Raw genomic sequence first — 24,858 nt, 5'->3', positions numbered from 1 at the left:
ACAAATGTATAATCATATTCACTTAAACAAAATGTGTCTCTGACAGAATTTCAGTCGCGCAGTGTTTGCTAATTATTAATTATATTAAATTAAATACGACATAAAGTAACCAGTTCTTGAAACAGTAATCCGAAATTGGAGCCGACTATTATGCAAAAATTATTAATAAATAAGATAATGTAACTTAAAACTCAAATTTAACGGTATAAATTAAAAATGTATCTTCAGTTTTTCTTTATATTTTTACCCATAAAAAAAGTAGCTAAAAATAGCATATTTTTACCCACGTCGAAACGGAGACAATATAAACATCTGGGGTAAAAAGTTTTTTTTTGTGTGTGTGTGTGTGTCTATTACCATTTTCCTCAAAAACTACAGGACCGATTTCGATGCCGTTTTTTGAATTACATAGGTATTACTTCAGAGCAAGTTTTTAGACATGTTTTACGTCACCAGGGGACGCTGCAGTAAATGTGTTTCTCTAAAACGGTTGGGCCGATTTTGATACGCTTTTTTCATTACATAGTTATCACCTCAGAGCATATTCTTAGATTATTTTTATAGTTAAAGGCCATCTTAGTTTTACTAAAAAAAACAGCTACAGAGGGGATCGTAGACAAACCGCTTGAAAGTCAAGAGAAACATTACTCTTCCACATCGGTTATACCTCATTCATATTAAAATCCAGAAGAAAATTCTCTTCGAAATTTTTGGCTAAAATATCTTTTGATACCGACACTATGTGCTTAATGTAACAGTCAATTTGTGTGGACGTAAATTTATGATGTGAATAGACGCATAACATTACAAAATAACATTCTGCACGCTATGTTTAAAGCAGTTCTGGATTATTTTTTATAACTTATGTAACATATATCGACTTTTAATGATTTATATACGTAGCGTAACGCAATAAAATATAATAAATTTACGCAAAGAAAAACTAATAAAATTTAACTGAATTTAAAAAAAAATAATAAAAAAGTAACTCACTTACTTAACATGAATGATACAAATGCATTTGTAAAACGTGCGCGCGTAGGTGCATAGTATTTATGCGCACACGTACGTGTTAGAGAGAGAGAGAGAAAAAGAGAAAATGCTATTTTATGTATTTGTAATTTTATGAATATTTGTTTGTACGTATAGTCAAGAAAAATCAATTTCTGTTGAATTTTGTACCTTGGGAGAGTCCACGTCTGAGAAACGTCAAAATTGTGGTAGGAAGGGAAAAATCGTGTGGTTGTCGATACTGTAGCACCTGCTGTGTAATTGCTTTCCCCTCTTACCCTCTAAAACACGGCTGCGTTACATAGACTGTCCGGGAAGTCAACTACAGAGAATACAGCTGACGATTCTCTAAGCTGCGATTTCATAACTGTTTCACATAAAATGCACGCAACTGTCAAAAAAATATACGTAAAATGTGTTATTTTGTCAATAAATACGGATTATAAATTTTTATTTTTATAATCATTGAATCTAAGTTCATGATTTAGACTTTTTTTATTTATATACGGTACTAAAATACTCATTTACCATATTTACTTTATAAAGATTTGTTTTTCAATATTCTTCAGAATTTAAAAAGAATCTTAATTCCTTTAATCTGCTTTTTTATTTTGAATGTTAAAGTAAAAACGAAAATTTTATTCTAAACGCTTTCAATTGAATACCAAAATAAATCTTTTTTTTCAAAATTATCCCCGAACCGGTTTAAAAAAATTTTCCGGCTTTACACTTTTCTCAAATACTTTTCGTGTAATTTTTATGTTCGTATTTGTCTGTTTATGGTTTCATCGTGTTATTATTTATTATAAATGACACTTTAAATTAATAAATGAGACGGGTTTTCACGGGCTGCTAATCAGATTTTTTTTTTACAAGCACAAAAGAAAGAATTAGCATCGACTGATTGTCAACATATAATTGAACCGGTTAAATTATAATCTGCTACAAAGGGTTTTAACATGCAAGAAAAAAAGGTTATATCAGTCATATTATAAATACGTAGATTGTCGTATGAACACTAAAGTTAAACGACGTCCGCCGCGGTATATAAACCGATCGGAGTAAATGGTCGGATGGTCGTTTATTTAAATAACGCGTTGATGGCATCCTCTTGTAGGTCGATGTCAGGAAGGTCGTCCGGCCTTAAATCTTTCATAAATCAATTCTTCTATTCTTTACAAAATAGTAATTTTGCATCACAGCGGCTAATCGAAAATTTCATAAGTTTAATGCGTATCCGTCGTGCTGTTTTTTTAATGAGACTTTGCTGGATTTGTTGATCATCTTTGATACAACGAATAAGTTTAATCTAATGTTCTTGTGTACTGTCGTCATTACTTATCGGCCGTAATTATTGCCGTCGTAGTTTGTTTGTCTGTAAATCATGTACGAGAACATTTTGCACATTTTATAATCGTCCGGTACCGTATGTGACCGAAAGATCACACGTGCTATTGATATGTACCTTTTGAACTAGATTAGTTGTGGGAGAATATTTTCTATTCAGGTTAACCTTAGAGCTGACTGCAGTATAAACTGAAAAAATGTTTATACACATGTTTAAAAATGTTTATACACATATTGGCATTATTCGATAAGACTTAACATTAATGAATATATAAGAATACCGGCTAGTAATAATAAAAATAAAAATCCAGAACAGTTATTTTTTAACTAGTACAAATAATCTTAATAATGTATTTGAAATTCAGGATGTATTTATTGCATTCATAATAGAGTAATCAAATTGCAACAGACACGCGATTAATGCGTGTTTGTTTTATATTTGTTCGTGTTAATGTAATGAATATTTTGCTTATAATGTAATCTTATAACGAACTTCAGCCTCAAGGTACAAGGCTTGGCTGATAAATTTTGCACACTAGTGTATACAGAGACAAAAGGTACTATCGAGTTGGGCGTGGCAGCACATGATAGCTAAAATCTCCCTCTACAAACCTGCAATAATGCGTTGAAATCCGTTCACCAGTTTGTTTTCAGTAACAGTTAAAGTGGAATCGAGTACGGTTAATAAGTCAACGTGGTTAAAACAGTGCGCAGTGATCGAATTTTAACTACAGAAAATGTGAATCCTACGAATATTTTTCATCGTTTAAAAGCGGTTTACAGTAGTGAAACTGTTGACAAGAGTATTGTGAATAGTTGGACGTTGAAATTTAGCGACTGTGAAGCTGGTAAAGCGGCAATTGAGGATGCATCTCGCAGCGGACGCCACTTTCTGTGACTGACGAGAAGCATCAGAAGGAGGTGGACAATTTGCTGCAAAGTGACCGGCGAATCACCCAGCAACGCATCGCTATTCGGTTAGGCATATCTAAAGAACGAGTAGGCCCCATATTATCGAGCAATTGGACTGCCGTAAAATCTGTGTACGATGGATACCGTGCAAACTGACGGACGTACACAGGCAGCGTCGTGTCTAATGTTACGAAGAACTTTAACAGAGCTATCGTGCGGAAGGAAACGACTTCCTTTTCAATATTATGACCGGGGATGAGACTTGGGTACATCATTACGACCCGGAAGAAAAAAGGCAAAGCATGGAATTGACATGGGAAGAGACATTACGAATTGCCAAAACTCAACAAATTCAAAACGCAAACCTCAGCGAAGAAACTTCTTTTGACGGTGTTTTGGGATGCCAAACACGTTTATGTGACTGAGTATCTGAAAAATGGAACGACTGTGAACTCCTAACGGTACATTCAGATGTTAAGACACCTCAGACGACGAGTATGTCGCGTTCGAAAAACTACCATGCCCATAATCTTGGCCTCACACACCGTAAGCCACTACAGAGGCTCTCCGCAAGCTGACGTTTGACCCTATTCCGCATCCGCCGTACTCGCCGGATTTGGCTCCTGACCCCCGTAGGGGGAAGATACCCTCCGCCACTCCCTCCGTTCCTAGCCCTTATGGGCTTTACCGAAGGTCACCTTTGAAACCTCGGCTTTTGGCATATTCCAGTCCGCCTCGGCCAGGATACCACCGATGCGAATGCCACGAGTGATATTCCTATCGGTATACTACTATTTAATGAACTAAAAACAAAACACATCTTATCGAGTCTTAAGTAAGACTGAAAGGACTTAACGAAACAAAGGAACTGAACTACCTCTATCCGTAGAAGGTGTGCCACTTCTACCCTCATTTCAAGAGGAATCTCAAAGGTAATCATTACACCACCGACGGTGAGGTCAAGGAAGCTGTGGCCTGCCACTTGGATCCGAGAAAGACCACCAGCATTTTTCAGTGACGGAATGCAAAAATTTGTCACACGTTGGGAAAAGTATATCAGTGTAAACGGGGATTATATTGAAAACTAAATACTGCTCTTTGTAGCTAAGGTATTGTATTTTTATTCATTTATTATTTCATTCCAATATCTCTTTTCATTTCCATGTTACGCATATATGTGAAAAATTTATCAGCCGAGCTTCGTATTGCTAAAATCTTCAAAGCACGACAGAGCGTGCCAAAATGAATATGTTATTGTTTTGGCTCCTATCGGAAAGAATAAACGTGCATCAGCTACGTGAGATCTATTTTTTAAATAATAATAATTATTATTATTTTTAAGTACTGCAGTGTCCTTTATTAAAATATTTCTATATTCAGTAACTGCGCTATAAAATTGCTAAAATGAGATTCATTTGCGTACGCTTCTTTTTTTAATAATGCTACAAGCATTCGATATGGATTCTTGATTTTATTATCTGCTTAAATTCTAGGACAGTAAATTGCATTATTAAGGAATTTTTAAACGATGTTTGAAAAAGATTTGTAAGACTTTAAAACTACGCCTTCAACTGTTATTAGCAATTTATCTTCAAATACTTTTCCAGTTGATCTATTTTTAATGATAAGTAATTACTTAAACGAAACTCACGTGATTTTTTAAGCTCATACATGCTTAAGTGGACGTGCAAGTTCGTATGTGAGTAACAGGAAAACCGTGGGTATGAAAAGCTAGGTAGCATGTGGTGTGCATTAGGGGAACAGTTGTTCCCTTTCTCTTGCCCCTGTTAATAGTTAACAGTAGATCGTTGAACCGCCCTGCCGGCATGCATGGATCAATCGTATAAAGTTTGACTGTAAACTATTTCAACTATGAAGCTAAAATGCGGGGATATGAAACTTTACAGTTAAAATTCCGTAAATTACATTTGTACTAAAGTTGTTCTATATAATCTATATTTATCTTTCTCTCAACTTTTATGTTTTTATTAAAACATAAAAGTTCGAATTAGTCGATTATTTTTATTTCTATCTGCTGTATTATATAAATTGTAATCTTTTAAGAGTTGAGTATCAGCAGGCCAACCCGCTGAAATTCAGGTGATATTCAGCCCTAAAAGGTGAAAACTTTATTCTGTACCGGCTGTATAATGAAGATTATACTCTATTATACTCTAAGAGAAGGCGACTCTGATCGGTGACACTTAAAACTCAGATGCTTTACAGTATGCGAGTCAGACTCGTATGAAGACTAAGACGGATATATTATCTGTCTAAGTCTAACTTAAGCATCATAACGAAATTTATTAACTGTTACTTAGTCTAACTTATAAATGATATACAGATTAATTTAATAAAAAAAATTTAGCTTAAAAATGTTGTAAAGTTTTTTACCACATATGAAAAATTGCGAGTACAGTATGTGATGTGAAATAATTTAGAATAGATTTAGCAAAGTAATAGAAATACATTTGCAATTTTTTTACCTAAATGGGAATTTTAAGAGATACAAATACCAAGAGACCGGACTTCAATTTTATTACGATTTAAAAAAAAATTAATGTAATTTCAGTAATGTTCTTTTCCACTGTAATTAAAATTCTCTAGACATTAAAAATGAATGCATCTTAAATAAAATAATTTATCAAAGATAAAAATAAAAAACTGACTTCAACAAATAATAGTCCTAAAATGTTAAAAATAATTAGATTTTTACTTATTAACTAAAGTGAAAGTATTTACAACAAATAACTATTTTTGAAGTCGATGCCAGCCAAAAAAACCTATGATCTATATAATACAAATCCTACTTCAAAACATGCAAAATTGGAAGTAGAAGTTTCACTACAATAAAATGAGATCTACAAAAGTATAATATAAGAATATTTTATAGATGATTAGTTATATATAATTACCCAGTATATACGCCTTAACGAATTCAAAATGAGGTATGATCGTGAGACATTCTGTCTTATATGCTCTTGAGATTCCATTTTACATGTGGAAATCCCGTTTAGCCGCTCAGCGGTCGGTTGATGTTTAATTTGTGTTGGCTGGCACCGATTTCTAAAATAGTTTTGTTGAAAATACTTTTACTTTAGTTAATATATATATATATAGTTGCCAAGAAAGGAATGATAGTTTAAGGAAAAATAGAGAAAGAAATGCCATGAATATTTCTGCAGAGGCTTCTCAACAACGAGAATGTAAACCTAACCTAACCGTTCTCTGCAAATGAGAACGTACAACAGCCGATTTTTACGGAATGAATGTCTAGAGAGTCATGCTCTTCGTGTCAGTTTAATACACAAACGTTTGTCAAATGAAACACAAGAGCAACGTTCTCACCGCCTCGACTTGATATGTAAGGAAGGAGAGTTATCGGAAGCTGTACTCATAAAATTTGATGAGGTGACAATTGGTCTTAGAATGAAAGATGATGATGGTTGCTTAGCCATTTCATCAGTTTGTACAACATTCCAAGATACAAAGGAATACGGAGATGTCGAGCGCAGAATGCTACCTTTAATATTTTAACTGTTCACAAACTGCAGGGTACAGCTCTTGACAGGGAAGTAATAAAACTCGGCAAGAAACATTTTGCCAAGGGGCAGATTTATGTCGCTCTTAGTCGAGTTAAAACTTTAGAGGGCATAGCCTTGTCTGATTTGGACCCAAATAAGTTATTAAATAGACCATATGATGAAAAACCTGTGATAAAAATGATGAGGTTGTGTATCTCCCAATTTATAGGTTTTATTACTGTGGTTAGACGCTTGGTCAAAGTTTGTAAGTTCCCGGTTTAAAAAGTGTTTAAATAACTATAGAATATTATTTAATATTATTTATTGCAATATTATAATATTTAACTCGCTTCATGCACGGTGATTGGGAGGTTGTTATATGACTAATTATTTGATACTGCAAAATTAGAATTTATTAATTTTTCAATTAGGGTTAATAACTTTTTCACTATTTTGTATAAATATTAAATGTAGGTTTAACATTTATATGCAGTTTAGAGGAAAGTAACCAAGGAAAGATTGTTTAAAGAAGAAAAATAAAAAAAGAAATGCCATGAATATTTCCACGGAGAATAAGCAACAATAATATATACTGTTATTAATATCTTAGTCATACAGGGAGCAGAGAAACACGGCAGTGGTGTGAGCGGTCAACGGCTAAGGGTGTCGAGCCGTTCGGTTTTTTGATATTTATTCTAAGATTATCATCGGATTTGGTTAAAATTTATATGGGGCCATTATGACAAGACTCCATGCATGAGTTGCAGCGCAACCCCTGGCAGCTCGCAAAATTATGTTACCAGCCAAAGCCACTGTACGTGCTGACCAGAGTTCGATGCGGGTTTGGTGGTCGTGACCACACTTTAACATCTGTGGTGACTTACCAGGCGTTCCTGGATATTCTGTTTCCAGGTGCTCTGGAGGGTGAAGCAGAAGTCGGCGTCAGGACGGGTGAGACACCATTCCCTGACGTGCGGGCTGTGGATCCCGTAGATATAGACCGAGTGGTTTCTCAACTGGCACTGAAAAAAGCACCGGGGATTGACCAACTTGATCCGGATATATTTTACCATCTACTGCCTGTCGTAAAGGAGCAGCTTGGCAGGCTGTTCTCGGGTTGCCTAAGCTGGGTCTGCTTCCAGACTTGTTGGAAAGTGGTTTTAGTAAAGGTGCTCTTAAAACCAGGTAAGGATCAGAGTGAGGTAGGCAGTTATCGGCCCATCAGCCTCTTGCCGGTAATCGGCAAGTTGCTTGAAAGGCTGGTTGTGGAACAGTTCTGGGAATGCATTGAGGTGAACTGCTTTCTAAATCGAGGCCAGTATGGCTTCACAAAAGGAGTTGGTACCAAGGATTGCATCTTAAATGCTCTTGCCGAGGTGAAAAGCGCCGACTGTAAAAATCTTTTTGGCAATTTTCATAGACATAGAGGCAGCATTTCCTTCCTTGTGTTTGAGTTTTGTCCTCTATGAGTTGGAACTTCGCAATGTTTTCGTAGCCCTGCAGGCCGTGGTACGTGACTATTTGTCTTACCCTACGGCTCTGTTTAAGGATGCGCACCTAGTTGTGGAAAACTCCACAACTAGGGGAAGGGGAAGGGGAAGGGGAAGCCCGCAGGGTTCCGCTCTCGATGTCCTGCTCATCCATGGAACCTGCTCATGGAATCTGGTATTCGACGGATTTCTGGGATTGACATTTCCAGAAGGGGTCACGTCCCAGGCTTTCGCCGATGACTGTCTCCTTTTAGTTTGTGGTAATTCACGACCACAGCTAGAAGATTGAGCACAGGCGCCCTTGTCAACCGCAGAGGGCTGGATGGACATTCAAAATTTAAAGATTTCTGTGACCAAGACGAAGTTTATGCTTCTCCAGGGTGCAGACAAATTATCGTACAGTCATAACACTCACATTAAATATAAAGGCTGTGTAATCATCCGAGTTAGAGTTCATAAGTATCTAGGTGTTTTGTTTGATGAAAAGTTGCTGTTTGGCAACCACATTAGGCAAGTAACGCTGGATGCCGTCTCAGTGATGCACAAACTTAGGAGGATTGCTCGGAAAGACTATGGGTTGTCGGGCCGTCAAATGTACATCATGTACCGAGTTGTCTTCAAAAGCATGACCTCTTTCGCGGGACTCGTTTGGGTGTATAGATTGTATATGAATAGAACACTTCTTCAAAATTTAAGTAGTTCCCAGGGCAGAACCTTAATTGTATGCATTGGTGTTTTTAAAACAATCTCCTATAAGGCAACCACCGTATTGCAAAAGGGTCTCCCAGTCGATTTAGTAGTGAAAGTTGAGAGTTCATGATTTGGAAGTCGAGAGTTCCAGCGTTTAAGTTCTAGTAAAGCTAGTTATTTTTACACGGGTTTGAATACTAGATCGTGGATACCGGTGTTCTTTGGTAGTTGGGTTTCAATTAACTGCACATCTCAGGAATGGCCGAACTGAGACTATACAATTCTACACTTCATTTTCACTCATACATATCATCCTCATTCGTCATCTGAAGTATTATCTGAACGGTAATTACTGGAGGCTAGACAGAAAAAAGAAAGACCAGTAAACAAAGTAGTGAAAGTTCGGGCAGCCATGTAGAGATTGCGAAGGGGCAGGGAGGCCGAGGTATTTGGGATGCGGTTTCGAGCCGGACCATTAACCGAGCGGAACGGTGTTCACAATGCACCGGATCTAAATTTCATTCAGTTTCCCATCTCCCGCCTGCGGAAGAGACTCCAGAGCCTCGCGATGGAAGCATGGCAGCTGGAATGGGACACCACGACTAAGGCAACATCCTTGTTTAAGTTTGTACGGGATCTGGGGGGATGATATATCTCGAGCTCATTTTTAAGGGCAACGGGTGCCCAGGTGCTCACCAACTACGCTAACTTGAACCAATATCTGTTTCGGTTCCACCTGGCAGCTGATGAGCCGTGCATCTGCGGGGTGGTCCAGTAAAATGAATACCTGATATTTGACTGCCCTGCTCTTGGAGGGGGGGGGGAGAGACCGGGCCACCCTGGAACTTAGAGGTCAAGGGGAAAATTGGTCACTCACAAGCGGTAAGTCAGCGTGGCGAGAGCCGCATTGCCGGACCGTGTAGGAGTTCCTTGATGCGGTTGCTTTGTTCAACCGACATCAGTAGTTTACCTAAGGGAAAAGACTCCTAACGCACTGCTGTATGAAGCTAACCTAGAGATATATATGGCTGACCATCAGCCAATTAAGGCGCTTTAATATGGTGGACAGGTACTTGCTGGCATTCAGCGACCTAGGCGTGGCAGCGAATTGCTGCCTAGACGAAATACATTTTATTATGGATGTCATATATATTTTTAGTAGTTAACTATCCATTTTGGCAAATATATGACAAGTGAGCGGTTGGGACACGTAAGTATATGACACCGCGCTTAGTCCGCTCACGCTGTTAGGTAAGCTCTAGGAGCTATGTTAGGATACTGGTCGCTAAACTGTTCGAGGCTCAGTTGCCGTTTGTGGCACAGACATTCGGTCTTATGCTTTAGGGTGAACGAATGGGGTGGTGGCGGAAGAAATGCCAAGCAAACAAAATGGTGGGACCATTACAAAAGTATACTCTTTTCATTAAAAAAAAATGATCAAAATCGACTTAATAACGTCGGAGATATTGCATACCATACATACATAAAAAAAAAAACAGTCGCATTGATAACTTCCTTCTGTTTTGAAGTCGGTTAAAAAGGTGTACGAATTAACTGTCGAATTAATTACGAAATAACTGTCGTAATAATAGAAAAAATTCACTTTTTTATTTATCATTGATTGAGGACCCACTGTTGTTGAATTTGATGCTTTAGAGGCGACAGGGCGAAGTGGAACTGCGTATGCTGCCACTAATATTGTGCTGGGCTGTGACGATCATAAACTACAAAGGACTACCCTAGATAGAGCTGTCGTAGAGCTAAGCACTTACATCTTTGCCAAGAGCCAGGCCTACGTAGCACTGAGTCGCGTGAAACAACTGGAGAGTTTAGTCGTTAGTTATTTGGATCCCAGAAAATTGCTGTATGATTCGCACGATAAAAAGTCTCTCGAGGAACTCAATCGCCTGAGAAATCTGTAAGTATACGCCAATTAAATAAATAAATTGAATTGTTTACAGTTTCCTCATTTCGCTCAGTACGTTAATTAAATACGTTATATCCATAAGTTTTCGAATCGTGAATTTTTCTTCGCGTTTTCAAATCGTGAATTTTTTCATCGAGAAAAAAAGTATTAAATAATAAAATCAATTATAAAATTAAAAAACAGGACTGCCAAAAAAAATTTAGCTAAAAAAATGACAATAAGTCGAACTAAAAGAAAACAAAACAAGATATGGAAGGACTAAACATCGTTGTGCAGTATTTAATTAAACAAAATAATGGGTTACCAATCAACTTTCAGACAGCTTATATTGTTTAGATATAATTTTCATGTTGTAGAAATAGCAGGCATTTATGGTTGCCCAATGATTAAATTCTCACCAGGTCTTACATCGATAAAAAAAATTTTTATCCTTCAACGAAATGTTTAAATGCAGTCGGGAGACTCTTAGTAGTAATTGTCCTTTATTAAAGAGTTCTGAATAGTAATTATTCTATATTAAAGAGCCCCCTCGACTGCATTTAAATATTTCCGTTGAAGGACAATATTTTCTTATCGTTGTAATAAGACATGGCGAGAATTTAATCATTAGACTAACTTAAATGCTTGCTATTTCTACAACATGAAAAATATATTTAAAAAAATTAAAACTGTCTGAAAGATGATTGGTCACCCGTTATTTAATTTAATTAAATACTGCACAACGACATTTAGTTCTTTATTTCCATATATTGCTTTCTTTTCTTTTTTTTTTAGTTCAATTTATTATCTTGTTTTTTAATCTACTTATGATAGTAGACTATAGTGTAAAGTAGTGAAATTAGAAAGTAGACTATTATGAAATTACTATACCTGCAACTACCGTTGCAGATATAGTAATAGAGCGGAAGTTTTTTCATATTTTTTACAGTAAAGAGGAGATGAAAATAAAATTTTTTATTACATTTTTTCTATTTATTTTCTTAAACTTATAATTACGAGCACATATTTCGAAATCGAAATTATTTAAGAATGTTAACTCTGCCAATACTATGTTCTGGATCTTATTAATTTTATTCTATCGAGTAATATTTCAGTACTTTATTATTTTTATTGGTTCATTATTATTTTATCTGTAAGTAAAACTTTGTTAAAGTAGACATACATCAGTAAAGATGTACAGATACAGTTTTATAGACACCTTTACTGATAAAAAAGTTCTGAAATAATAACCAGAAGTTTGTTTTAATAAAATTTTAATTTAAAAACTAAAATATTTAATGAAAGATATCTTGATTTGTTTTTAATGATTTCTCCAAATTGTCAAAATATATTAAATTAACGGAAGCAACGATTTTAATAATGAATGCATTGATACGTACAATTATTACATTATTTATTAAAAATTTTCTAAGTTAATTAACGATCGATTATAAATTATCATTATTACTACTAATAATGCAAAAAGGGGTAGTCTCACCCTTTCATGTGGTCTCGGGTTCAAATGTCGGTCAGGCATGGCATTTTTCATACGCTACAAATTTCTATTTTCATAGGGCAAAATGACCAAAGTAGTCGATGCCCGTCATCTCAAAAAAAATTACTATACGAAATATTAATATATCAGATTTGTTTTGTATTTCTTGTCTTTAAAACTTCAACAACACCAATAATAATAGTAATAATAACCATGCAATACCAGCGTCAACTGCGTTAAGGACATTCGAAGCGGTTTTACCTTATTTATTCTTAGTTCTATCCTGATCTAAACAGAGTAACAACGTCAAGAATTTTCTTCTAATCCGCTCGTCAAAAGGAAATAAGAGACGCGGAGAGCGTACAATGCACTTACGCCCCGAAACCGAGCAAGTGTGTCAAACTCTTTGTTTAAACGATTAAAATAAAACTCATGCGTATAGTCCTTAATGTGTGTTCGTAGGAACTAGTCGTTCTAAATGACTTGGTTGTACCTTCCATGAGTACAGTTTAGAAAAAAAACCGTGTAGAAACAAGCATTCTATTTATGCCGATGTTTTAAGCTAAAATATTCCTTTCCGTACTACGCTGTGTATTTCTATGGGAATTAATAAATCTTTACATCCAAGTAAAATGTTTAATAAAATAATAAGTTCCTGAGTAGTGGAAAATTACAATATATTAAATTAATAAAGATATAAATAAAATAAAATCGTAGATATTAATAAAATTTAAAATAGCATCCATATTGAATATTAAAATATAAAACCCATAGTAAACACATACTGGAACACAAACACAAAAATATGTAATTTAAAACAGATTTAATTTTTTCTCTTCAGCAACACTTGTGTAACCCAGAAACTTGGGACTGTTAATAGAAAAATATTCATTGCTGCACGCTCTTAACCCGGTGTCAAAGGATATAGGTTTTTTGCACGACACTGTCGGAGGAAAAGCATGAGGATGTCTTAACAATCTACAATAGCGCACATTCAATGAGTTTTACGAAGTTATTATTGCGTATATGCTTTTTTTCTCAAAATGTGCACTTGCCTACTAACTAACCTAAGTAAGTCAACAAAAAACCTTTGTCTCCTTCCCATTACTACAATTGTCCACAATCGGTAAAACATTTTCGTTGCTTGTATTTTTAATAAACAGAACCTCTGTCCCGATCGGTTAGTTTCTTACAAACGCTTTAAAAAATTAGAATTATTTACTTAGAGAACCAGTAAAAATAGCGTATAAAGATTTAGCTTACAAAATGATCCGTTACACTTTGTATCTATACGATTTATATTTCCGTTTATAACAGTTTAATTTCATTGTGTAATTTTGATTTTATGTTTTTGCAAAAGAAATTAAAAATATAAAAAAAAACCAGGAAAACTTCCTGAAATATTAAAACACTCAACGTTTGTATTGTATTTAAAAACTTGAGGAGTAATTGATTTAGATATATTTAACAGAATACCGAAATGATTAGTGTTATCGTGAAACAATTGTAGTAGGAGTGAGATTATTTATTCAGATATATTATTTTTTAAATATTCTGCACATTATTTTTAAGATAGTATCTGTTATTTTTAACCTATTATTTGGAGGTATTTATTTGAAAAGAATATGAAAAAGATGAATAGTGTTTAATTCTCATTTGAAAATAATCTTACGAAAACTTCAGAAGATTTAAATTTTCTCAGAGCACATACCACGTAATGTGCTTAGAAAAATATAGTTAAATTATTAAACGAAAAAATATGTCGGTATAAGTTTATGATAATTACAAATAATAACAAAAAATATCGTATACAATTAAAAATGTAAAGCTAAATAGGAAGATGAGTCATTTATTTATGTATTATTTGCACCTTCAGATAATTAATATTTGTAAAAAGAAAAATAATAACGAAGCCTCGAAACTAAGGGCGAACGTAAACTTACTACAAGAGCAAACGAAACCGGATAATGAATTTTACCAGATTCTAATTTTGTAAATATTCTAACGGTGCTGTGATGTAAATATGATATATATCTTTTATAATATGTATATATGTATATAATATGTAAATCTCTTATTCAGATATATACTCTTCGTCTCACTCTTCTGACGGCCACCAAGTGACCGATGAACACTGTAATACAGAAATTAAAATTCAATTAAAATTAATTATTGCTGATTGTCTTGACGTTTTCTGTCGTATGTAATTCAAATATGTTCGTAGTGTCCGTAAACTAAACAATTAATGCGACGGGTTACAATTTTTTTAATGAACGTCAAAACTGTTTTAGAAAATTATGTAATTATAACGTAAGTTCAGTTCAAATGAAACAATAATTTTATGATTTATTCTAATTGATGATTTTAATAATTAATTTCCTGTTTTTATTTTGCAGGTGCCGCGAAAGGAGGGTTCAGATGGTCTAGTGAGGCGATCCTTTAGCCGGCCGACGGCTTCCTCTAGGGCGAGGGAGGTAAGAATTTTGAAATTTCAGTATGTAAATAAATACATTTGTTGTTATACGGTTATAGACATTCAGTTGAAACTGCCGTCTTTCCTACGGTAGATTTTACGGCTAGTTCACTTGTTGACTATATATTAACTCTCCTTAAAGAGACATCTCTGCACGTACTGAAAAAGCTTACAAAGAATTTGTCGGGGTTAAATTTAGACCATAAACTTCAACAGAATGGTGACTAATTTTTTCACAATCTATAGATTGATAGATGTTTTTGGATTAACTTTTTTTACGAAAAATAATCAGAAACAGAAAACACGGTACAATAATATTTATATAAAACATCATGGATACGATTAAGAGTGTTTTATGGGTGAGCAGATCAGTAAAACAAGAACAAATCAATAAAATTAAACAAAAAATTAATGCAATTAAATAAATAAATATTTTGAAATATTCTCTGTAAAAGAAAACAATCTAAAAATAAAATTGAATTCCTTAACATTTCTTTCAGTTTTTAATAAATTAATAATAAATACTAACTATAATAAATAGTTATATAATAAATAACTTCAAAAACATACATAGTTGATATTTTTTAATATTTATCAAGATTTTCCGTTTGAGAATCAGGTGAATCCTCGCCGCAAATTCAAACACAAGATACAAAAAAAAGAAGAAAACGACAAACGGGTAGTATTTACAGAGTTGGTTAAGCTTCTTATTAAAGGTCGCTAAGTGTTGTTCACTGAAAAAACATATACTATCATGATGATAACCGGTAACACCGCTTTGTTATGCACTTTTCTTTACATGAAAGCTATTATCACTATTAAATATACATTAATAGACACGTTCACGTGTTTTTACTCTTTTCTCCTCACACAAAATGAAACCACAATTTTATTCTTCTTCGATAACAAACATGCGTACGTTTCGACTATATTTCATCAGACGGCGCAAGTTATCAGGGTTCAAAACATACTAGCTAATATATTAAAAAGTTATTATGAAAAACCTGTTTAATAAATTATACATATAAATACAATATACCAGTCTCCAGGGTGTCATTGCGAGTGAGATAAACTAATAAAAGCCTACCCTTCTACAACCCACCGGGTTGGTCTAGTGGTGAACGCGTCTTCTCAAATCAGCTGATTTGGAAGTAAGAGTTCCAGCGTTAAGTCCTAGAAAAGTCAGTTATTTTTACACGGATTTGAATACTAGATCGTGGATAGCGGTGTTCTTTGGTGGTTGGGTTTCAATTAATCACACATGTAAGGAATGGTCGAACTGAGACTGTACAAGACTACACTTCATTTACACTCACACATATCATCCTCAATCATCCTGTGAAGTATTATGTGAAAGGTAATTACCGGAGGCTAAACAGGAAAAAGAAAGAAAGTCACCCTTCTACAGTGTACCCTCACAGAATAGTTACCGGATCCGTGTCTCTTGATCTGTAGCTTGCTGTAATTTGGGACCCAAATCGCAGCAGTGCCCAGCGAATTCGGGAACAAATGGGGACTCTCTTGATACTGGTACTACTCGCTGATCACGACCAAGTCAGCTTCTGTTTCTCTTGCTATCTGGGGCAAGAGTTACTAAGTCGACTCTTAGGGTTGATCTAATCGACTATCCTAGCGAGTGCCTTTTTCTCCTTCTGCAGGGCCTTCCTCTACGTTTTCATATTCCTTGGTCTCTGGGATATGTTCAGTTTGTTGGCTTCGAAATCCTTATCTGCGCAAAGCATGCAGCGTGGCTGATTAGTACATTCTTTCACCGTATGTTCAGCAGCACTACGTTTAAAATAGTTTGCTTCTACCCGGGCCCTTAAATCCCTGGGACAACCCATGGCATCTACAGCAGCGTGAAACTACCGATCTGTGTCTCATTCTACAATAGATTCTGCAAATCCTAATTTTGAATTGGGTGAGCATCTTTCTCGTAGCAGCAACTCCTCTCTTTCTTTCATCTCTATGATAGCTGCCCTCGTTCCCTAATATTGGTACCAGTCAGAAAAATGTTGACTTTCCCAATGTCACCAATCTTTCTTGGGGGGACTTCTCTATGTCCGTTTTACTAGTAACGCAGTCTAGATCCCTGATGTCAACAGTTTCCTTAGGTTCTAGATTACGTATTCTCACCCAAAGTATTCTTTAGCGGCTCATTAAAGATATTTTTATTCTCTGTGCCCTTTCCAAGCTCAATCAGGACGTGCCGGCTCTTGTCTTCCGGAAACCTTAATCTTCGCCTTTGCGTCCCCCGATTTAACTTCTCTCCGGATTTGACCCAGAATCGAAGTTCTCTCTTTAGAAGTCTTAATTAGCAGAGCCTCAAGAACAGATGTAGGTTTCGTAATTCCATGTTTGTGTTTAATTTGATGAGCGCTAGGGGCGTGCCATTCCTCATTCTTTATCGCCGTAGACTTCAGGTCAGTTTTCGCCTGCTTTTCTCCCTTACTTTTATTTTCTTTTTTAATGACCTCTACCCAGGCGTGAGAGCTCTCTGGTGTATCAACGGTGACTGTTCCTGTAGTGACTTATACACTAAGTTCAATTGTTTACGTGTTTTTGTCCATTTGTGTATCAATAAAGACTCGGCTCTTTTTGACCCTCCTCCGCCCATTTGCATCTGTGGAGTGTCAGATCCTAGATTCTCACTCCGTTCTAGCGATCTCTCATCAAAGGAGGCCGAATGCAGGCCTAATTGTAAAGTACGCAGGATGGCGTCAAGTTCTTCGAGCCCATTCTTTACATAATGCAGGTACTTATGAGGTATTGGCGCTTCTTGTAACTCATTCTATCATTCTACATTTTTAATAAAACAACAAAAACAAATTCCCTTTCTCCGTTAATACCTTCTGAATTGAATTGTTGAAAGTTGCACGATATGAAGAAGTACTTCTATTCCATTCATCTAGTGAAACACCTCTCATGAAACTAAGATGGAAATTTACCAGTGAAAATGTAGGCGTTTTGTCTGCAGAAAATCTGATTTCTAAAGATGATATGATGAAATCCAAGTAAGAAATTTAAACTACTGTCCAATAAGGAATTCTCTCCAATAAGGAAATCTTCTCCAAAATTCGGATGGATTTTTGACTGGATGGTTGATTCTGTGCTTCTGTCAGATAGTAGTGCTAGTGGCGGTTATATCAATATTCAAATGCAATGTAATGTCGCCTGCTTCTTTTGAAACCGCAGTCGTGAGGTTCTCCGCATCTTCCCGATAAACGTGTAGCATGTCAAGTATAGTTTGTACTGGTTGGCTTTGACTATGTCAAGTGTCTTCCACTGAAGTGCATTGGCTACGGGTTCCAGTATAGCGAAATACTTAATAGTTAATATAACCAAAGCAATAAATGAAGATCTGCACGCTGCTTCATCCGTTTGATAACCATTTTTTCTTGTTGCTGCATTTCCCTCTTCAGCTAAGCTCTAAAAACTGTTAAAGTGTTAACAATATCAATGAAGTGATCCTTAAAATCACGGATGCTCTTGTATTTATCTGACCACCTATTCCCACACAATTCAAGAATGCTAGCAATAAGCTTGCGACGTAAATCGGACTCGAAAAAAATGTAATTGTCTTCTTGATAGTTCCAATGCAGTTCGAATTTCTGGGATAACGTTTAAGTCGTTCACGATAAGATTAAGTTTTGAGAAGAGCAATGAAAGTAGAATGCTTTATTGTACTTTTGTCTTAAGATCGCCTGCACATCTTCTTTCCCAGACCTGGTGGAACAACTTCTTTCTTTCCTGTTTAGCCTCCGGTAACTACCGTTTAGATAATTCTTCAGAGGATGAATGAGGATGATATGTATGAGTGTAAATGAAGTGCAGTCTTGTACATTCTCAGTTCGAGCATTCCTGAGATGTGTAGTTAATTGAAACCCAACCACCAAAGAACACCGGTATCCACGATCTATTATTCAAATCCATGTAAAAATAACTGGCTTTACTAGGACTTGAACGCTGTAACTCTCGACTTCCAAATCAGCTGATTTGGAAAAACGCGTTAACCACTAGACCAACCCAGTAGGTTCTGGTGTAACATCTGTCGAAGCCTAACCCCACACACTTATCAGGGTCTAGGTTTAAGTTTGTCACAAAATCTTCAGTGGCTTTGTACTCAAGGCATTAAGTCCTTTAAGCTCTATAAAGCCTAAAAATTCTTCGATTTCGTTGATCTTTTCATCGAAGAAACGTAATTCAGTAGACAGCTGTTTTTTGCCAGAAATATCCGCCGCGGTTTCGTCAGCCAAAATGCTGTAAACGCAAGATTTTTTTATTTCTTGTGCCGATGTGTTTCATGGTTGTTTCGCCACGTAGATCAGTTATTCTATTTTGAATGTAAGTGATCGGTATGACGCGTTTTTCAGTCATGCTCAAAATTGTCTTTTAGTTGTGAATCACCTGCTTCGATGCGAAAATTGCATAAATCGATAAGAACGCCTTCATGCAGATTTCTGCCTTTGAGAGATGAATCAGTGTGCTGGAAAAATGATGCAGGAAACAATTGAAGATAGTACTTTTTCGTTTTATTCTATTAGTTTCGTGAAGACTGGTGAAGTTGGATGTCCACTAGGACGCTCTCCATGAACGATTTTGCAGATTAAATTGCAGTTTGATGTCTCTGGGATTATTCATGTGCTTTGCAATGATTGTACATGTCCTTGATGAAAGGTGTGATGGAAAAAGACTCTTAATCGTTCTGGCTGACGGCGGAAACAACACAATATTTACAGAAAGCTGCTTTGAGTCACCTTGAATAAGTTAGCCATGATGAATATGTGCCCAACCATTGGTGACTGAATTTCCTCTTGAGGAAATCACAAAATCATCTTGGCATCTGTCACAAAATCATAGTTCTTGGAAGGTATCCAGACATTTTCCCAGAGGCGTTTTTTCTTATCAACCGGCATACTGCTCGCCAGGCCGACGAATTTTACAATGTCATCTTCATGACAACCGTTGTCTTCAGTTTCACTTACATTGTGTTTCACATTGGTTTGAACCATAGAAAAAGGCCCCGCAGTCGCAGTGATTAAATCAGAGGGTGGTTGTACTTCCTTGCCCTAATCCTCAATGCTGCACTGGTATTTCTTCATTTGAAATTCACTGCAAAAAAAATCTAATTAAATTTTATCAAATGTTGATGTGGGTGAGGATGTCGCTGAATTGTTTTGACAAGGAAGATTCTAACTGATATTTTTGTCAAAATAGAGTTTTATATGATATATGACTGTATTAGTTGAGCTTAATTCAAAAATATGACTTATCATTACAACATTAAAAATTTATGGAAGAATCATCAATAGAAAGTTTATCAGACATTTAAAAAAAAAACACTTTTTGAACTCAGGATCCCAATATGGATATTTCCATATATCCATATCATAATCATAAATCTGCCACAAGGTAGTTAAATGATTTCCTTTCTTTAGTGATGAATTCAAGATAAACTAGAAACGACCCGATTTTTAAAATTCTAAAAAATTATAAACTTAAATGTGAAACTCTATTTTATATTGAAAGATCCAAAAGAATCCCTAGTGGCATAGCACTTACAAAGCTAGAAAGATAACTAAAAAATGAACAAAAAATTGTAAGTTAATAAATTAACGATTAATACAATCTACCTTATCAGCACGTTGATATGTACTCTAGATCTTTTGGTTTATTTGGAAGCCATCATCAGGAGTTAAAATTAATACTTTTAAAGTCAAAAGTTTTAAAATCATAGTTAAAATTAAAAAAATTAAAAACAGTCATGACTGTCCCAGTGCTACCAGTATACTCAATGAAGTAAATTTTAAGTTACATGCTTTTAAAGCAAAAGCCGTGGTTATGTGAATTTATGGTATATACTTTCCAAGTTAAATGAAAACATATAATAAACGTTACAGTAGAATACTTACCAAAATATGTTCTACTATCCATAATATTATAAAGTGGATGGCAGGTGGTCGGCACAAAAAAACTTTACTGTCGTAAAAAATTGTATACACTCTATGTACACACTTATGTGAAAGTAACAACTGTGCCAACTCTGACCAAAAATGCGTGCGCTCTTATATAATTGCTAAATAGCTTCTGGAATATTCCCTTCGTGTTGTGAATTGAGACGAGAATGATGAAACTATTGTAGAAAACTCTTGTTACTGCAATTTAGATGGTGCTGGCGTGTAACAGTAGTAGTAAAACTTCTCACAGATAGTGTGAGTGCCTCTTATTTTGTAATTAGTTTCTTTCAAAATGTTTAATTTTAGATTTCTCAAAGATTTTTCATTTATATATCATATATAATTTAAACATAATCCTGGATAATTAGTTTTCAATATTTATTGAAATATTATTGTTTTAGAAAATCGCACATTAAAATGAAAAATAATGAATAATCTAAAAGACTATTAAATCCAATATCATACTTAACCAATGTGAGTTACAGGCTTATGGGGTAAGATTCTGGATTTAACTTATGGAATATTATTTATATAAAGATTTATTATTATATATTAGATATAACTAAATATATAACTATATAATTACTATAATATATATGTAACTTAATAAATATATTATTGTATTTATTTATATATTGTTATTTTTACCTAAAAATAGAGAATTATACAATTTAAGACATTATTTTTCATGTGGGATTATATAGTCAGTAAAGCCCAGCAGAATGATGGAGAGGGACAAAGCAGAGGACAGCTCAGAGCTGGTGCGACAAAACCAAGAACTCCGTCGTCGTTTGGAAGAAGAAACTGCTAATTATCGTAGACGACTTGACACATATAGACAAGCACAACAACACCAAGCCGCTCTAGTCAGCCGGCTCCAGGCAAAGGTATCAGCAGCAGATTATAATGGTAACAATAGAGATATTATTAAATTTATTGAACCGACAACTTTTTTGAATTTCTATTTAATGATAAAAATAATGTAATCGTTTGTCTTGGAACAGGTAAAGACTGTGCTAGCTTGTCATCAACTGTTACTTAAATCTTTTCATTTTTATTTAAATAAATAATAAACTGTTTGTTTTTTTTTAACACAGTCATGGTTATTTTCTGGTTATCTTTACGAATAGAATATTAGTGAATAGTGAAAATTAATTTTTTCAATAAAAAGTAATTGTTCATTTCTGTTTATTATCTCTTTTAGCATGTTTCGAATACAGTAGTTTGTTCTGTTAGTTTACCAGAAGTAAATTAGTTGTTTCAATTATGAATGGACTACACACAATGTACTCCATTCATACACTATATGAAGATATTTGAATGAATGTATCTCCTTCATTATTGGTTATAGACTACATATTAAAAAACCTATAATTGAAATCCTTATATATACTTATAACCTGCATCTGTTATATTATTAAGATTATGTTACTATTTTGTAATATATTTTGAAAGTTTGTTTTATTTAAATCCTTTATAAATTTTTCTTAAATCTTATTATAGGTTCTCATTATCTGAACCGCAATAGTACAATATTTTATTGCTTAATAAACAGGAAACCCTATTTATTTACTTCTAATCTATTGTATAACATCCAAAAGGACAGTAGGAAACATGTCACAGCTATATATATATATATATATATATATATATATATATATAGAGAGAGAGAGAGAGAGAGTGTGATAGAGATAGAGACATTCTTATATTCTATATATTCTTAACATTCTATATGTATAGAATGTTATTAATTATTGATGGAATCAATTTTTCTGAACTTAGAGGAAGTTTATTATAATACTTTATAACACCATAACAAGGGAGTTTTTCAAAAGCAGCAGTGGCATGAGTGGTAGCATCTCTGCCTTTCATCCAGAGGTCCCCGGTTTGAATCCTGGTCAGGCATGGCATTTTTCATACACGCTACAAATCATTCATCTCATCCTTTGAAGCAATTCCTACCTAATGGGGGTCCCAGAGGTTTAACAAGAAAAAAATGTTATTATTATGCAAGTGTGTTTAAATGTCTAAAACTGAGCTTACATGAATATCGTGGATGAACATGATTAATGACATGAACATTTTTTTTTTATTCAAATACTATCTGATTGTCAGTGGATGAACCCATAAAAGAATTCCATTAATCAACAATGAATATACACAAACAGTTGATCATAATACATACTTAATAAGGCATTAATAATTCCTTTCTCTAAGTGTCATATTAAAGTAATGTTTCCCTTTTTTTTGGTTTCATTTTGTTGATTTATTATTGGGTTTGTGGGTTAGTTTCCAAAATTTCATACAATCTTTATTGTCTTTTGTCAATCTGTTAAGGGATTTATTTTCACTGAATTAAACCATATTATGGATCAGTCATTGTTATTACTGCTCCAGTGTTAACTCGTTTAACTCATAGGGGTTCACTTATAAAATTTACTGCATAAAATATATATGTGTACATACAGTTGTTTATACAAAGTGATTCCAAATTGCATGGCAGTCTCTTGGGAGATGATTCTATAGCCAAAAATAATAAAAAAAATTATATAAGCATAGGTCAGAAAATGGTTCGTTTGCGAGTTTAGGCTTGCGTAGAGGTGGATTTACAAATGTGTCCCCTGCAGGCTGAACGACTGGCCAGCACTGCCGCCACACTCTGCCACCGAGCTGCCGTCATGCAACCCATTACTGCCTTTGAAAATTTGCCACTGTTGGCTATAGCCTACCTAGCCTATTTAGAAATCCGCCACTGGGCTTGTGAAATATTTAGGTCTGCTTTTGGTTCCCTCTGTGAAACTAAACCATACTAAAATTCTTGGAGTACAAATAGAGGAGTAAATTTTGTGCTTCCTTTTGGTTTTTCATCTAAGAAATTGAATAAAAGTGGTTCCAGATGTTACATTATTCTTTCATTATTTTCATCATTCAATTCATTTTGTGGCACACAGCAGCATGCCAATGCTTGTATTGCAATTAACTCTTTCCTATTGCTTACGTTGCTTAACTACTATGTGTAGAATAAGAAAAACCATTCTTCCATCATTATGTAACTTCATTATGTAACTTAAGATTTATAGCAAATTTTTATGAATTGTAGGATTTCTAATCTTCTGAATCTATTTAATGCATAATCATGCTATGACTTCAATAATGTGCAAATATTATGCCTTTGTATGCCTGGTGGAATATTTGCAGAAGTCCATTCAATAAATGAGGATTTTCTTAATTATTTTAATTAACCAAGAATATTAGTAGTGGATGATTGTGCATAACATACACTCAAATTTTCACAACTCATGGCAACCTTAAAGTTTTGTTGATAATTGATTCAAACATTTTTTTTTATGGTGGGAGGATTTTCCTTCATACCTGCAGATAGTATTAAAATTGTGTTGCGTTTATAGGAAAACAGGTCATTCTCATTTCTTTATTGATTTTTTATAATTTTTTTAATATTGTCAATTCTTATGTTGCCTCCTTTTTTGTTGTGATTGCGCACCATCAATTTTATAAGAATATCAAATACTAGAATGATCAGGTTGGTCAAAAACTGGTTCCTCTCTCTCCTGAAGTAGACGTTATTATAGCGTATTTACAAATTGTCACACATTTCACTGTTTAATTTTTTCTGGGTTATACTGTTGTACTGTGAATAATTCTTTTCTTTTTGCACATTGTTAAAATAGAAGAACCATTCTTTCACCATTTGTCTAGCCTAACTTAGAGATTCCTTATCAAACATTTGTTATCTTCTCTTTTAAAAAAGTAATTTTAAGCACAATATCTTTATATTTTCATCCTTTTTCTAGAACACTAAACAAGGATGATAGAAAAAAAATTAGATAAAACAAATTGATCAAATGTAAATGAATCTGGGGCATACAAAAATAGAAAGCCATGCAGATTAAGTGAAAGCAATAATTATTTAAGAAAATAATGTTATAGAGTAATTACTAACTCAGTTAATTATAAAAATGTATCTCACACAAGAGAAGCAAACCTAGCAGCAAGCCTTTGTGTTTAATCATTTCAAACATAAAATTAAGGAAG

General features: G+C 34.5%; 1 protein-coding gene across 1 annotated transcript in view; it reads left to right on the top strand.

Annotated features, from left to right (window-relative positions):
* The window catches only part of Root (ciliary rootlet coiled-coil, rootletin), a 340,123-nt gene that overhangs the window by 184,113 nt on the left and 131,152 nt on the right, over positions 1–24,858 (top strand). The window contains exons 2-3 of the mRNA XM_075382006.1: positions 14,772–14,849; positions 21,510–21,692. Of these exons, the coding sequence (XP_075238121.1) occupies positions 21,528–21,692 (165 nt within the window). The 5' untranslated portion in view covers positions 14,772–14,849; positions 21,510–21,527. The remainder of the gene's footprint in view (positions 1–14,771; positions 14,850–21,509; positions 21,693–24,858) is intronic.

Source organism: Lycorma delicatula, chromosome 1 (genome assembly GCF_047948215.1).
Source record: "Lycorma delicatula isolate Av1 chromosome 1, ASM4794821v1, whole genome shotgun sequence".
Lineage (NCBI taxonomy): Eukaryota > Metazoa > Arthropoda > Insecta > Hemiptera > Fulgoridae > Lycorma > Lycorma delicatula.
The sequence above is the reverse complement of the archived record's forward strand: the minus strand, read 5'-3'. Positions and strand labels throughout refer to the sequence as shown.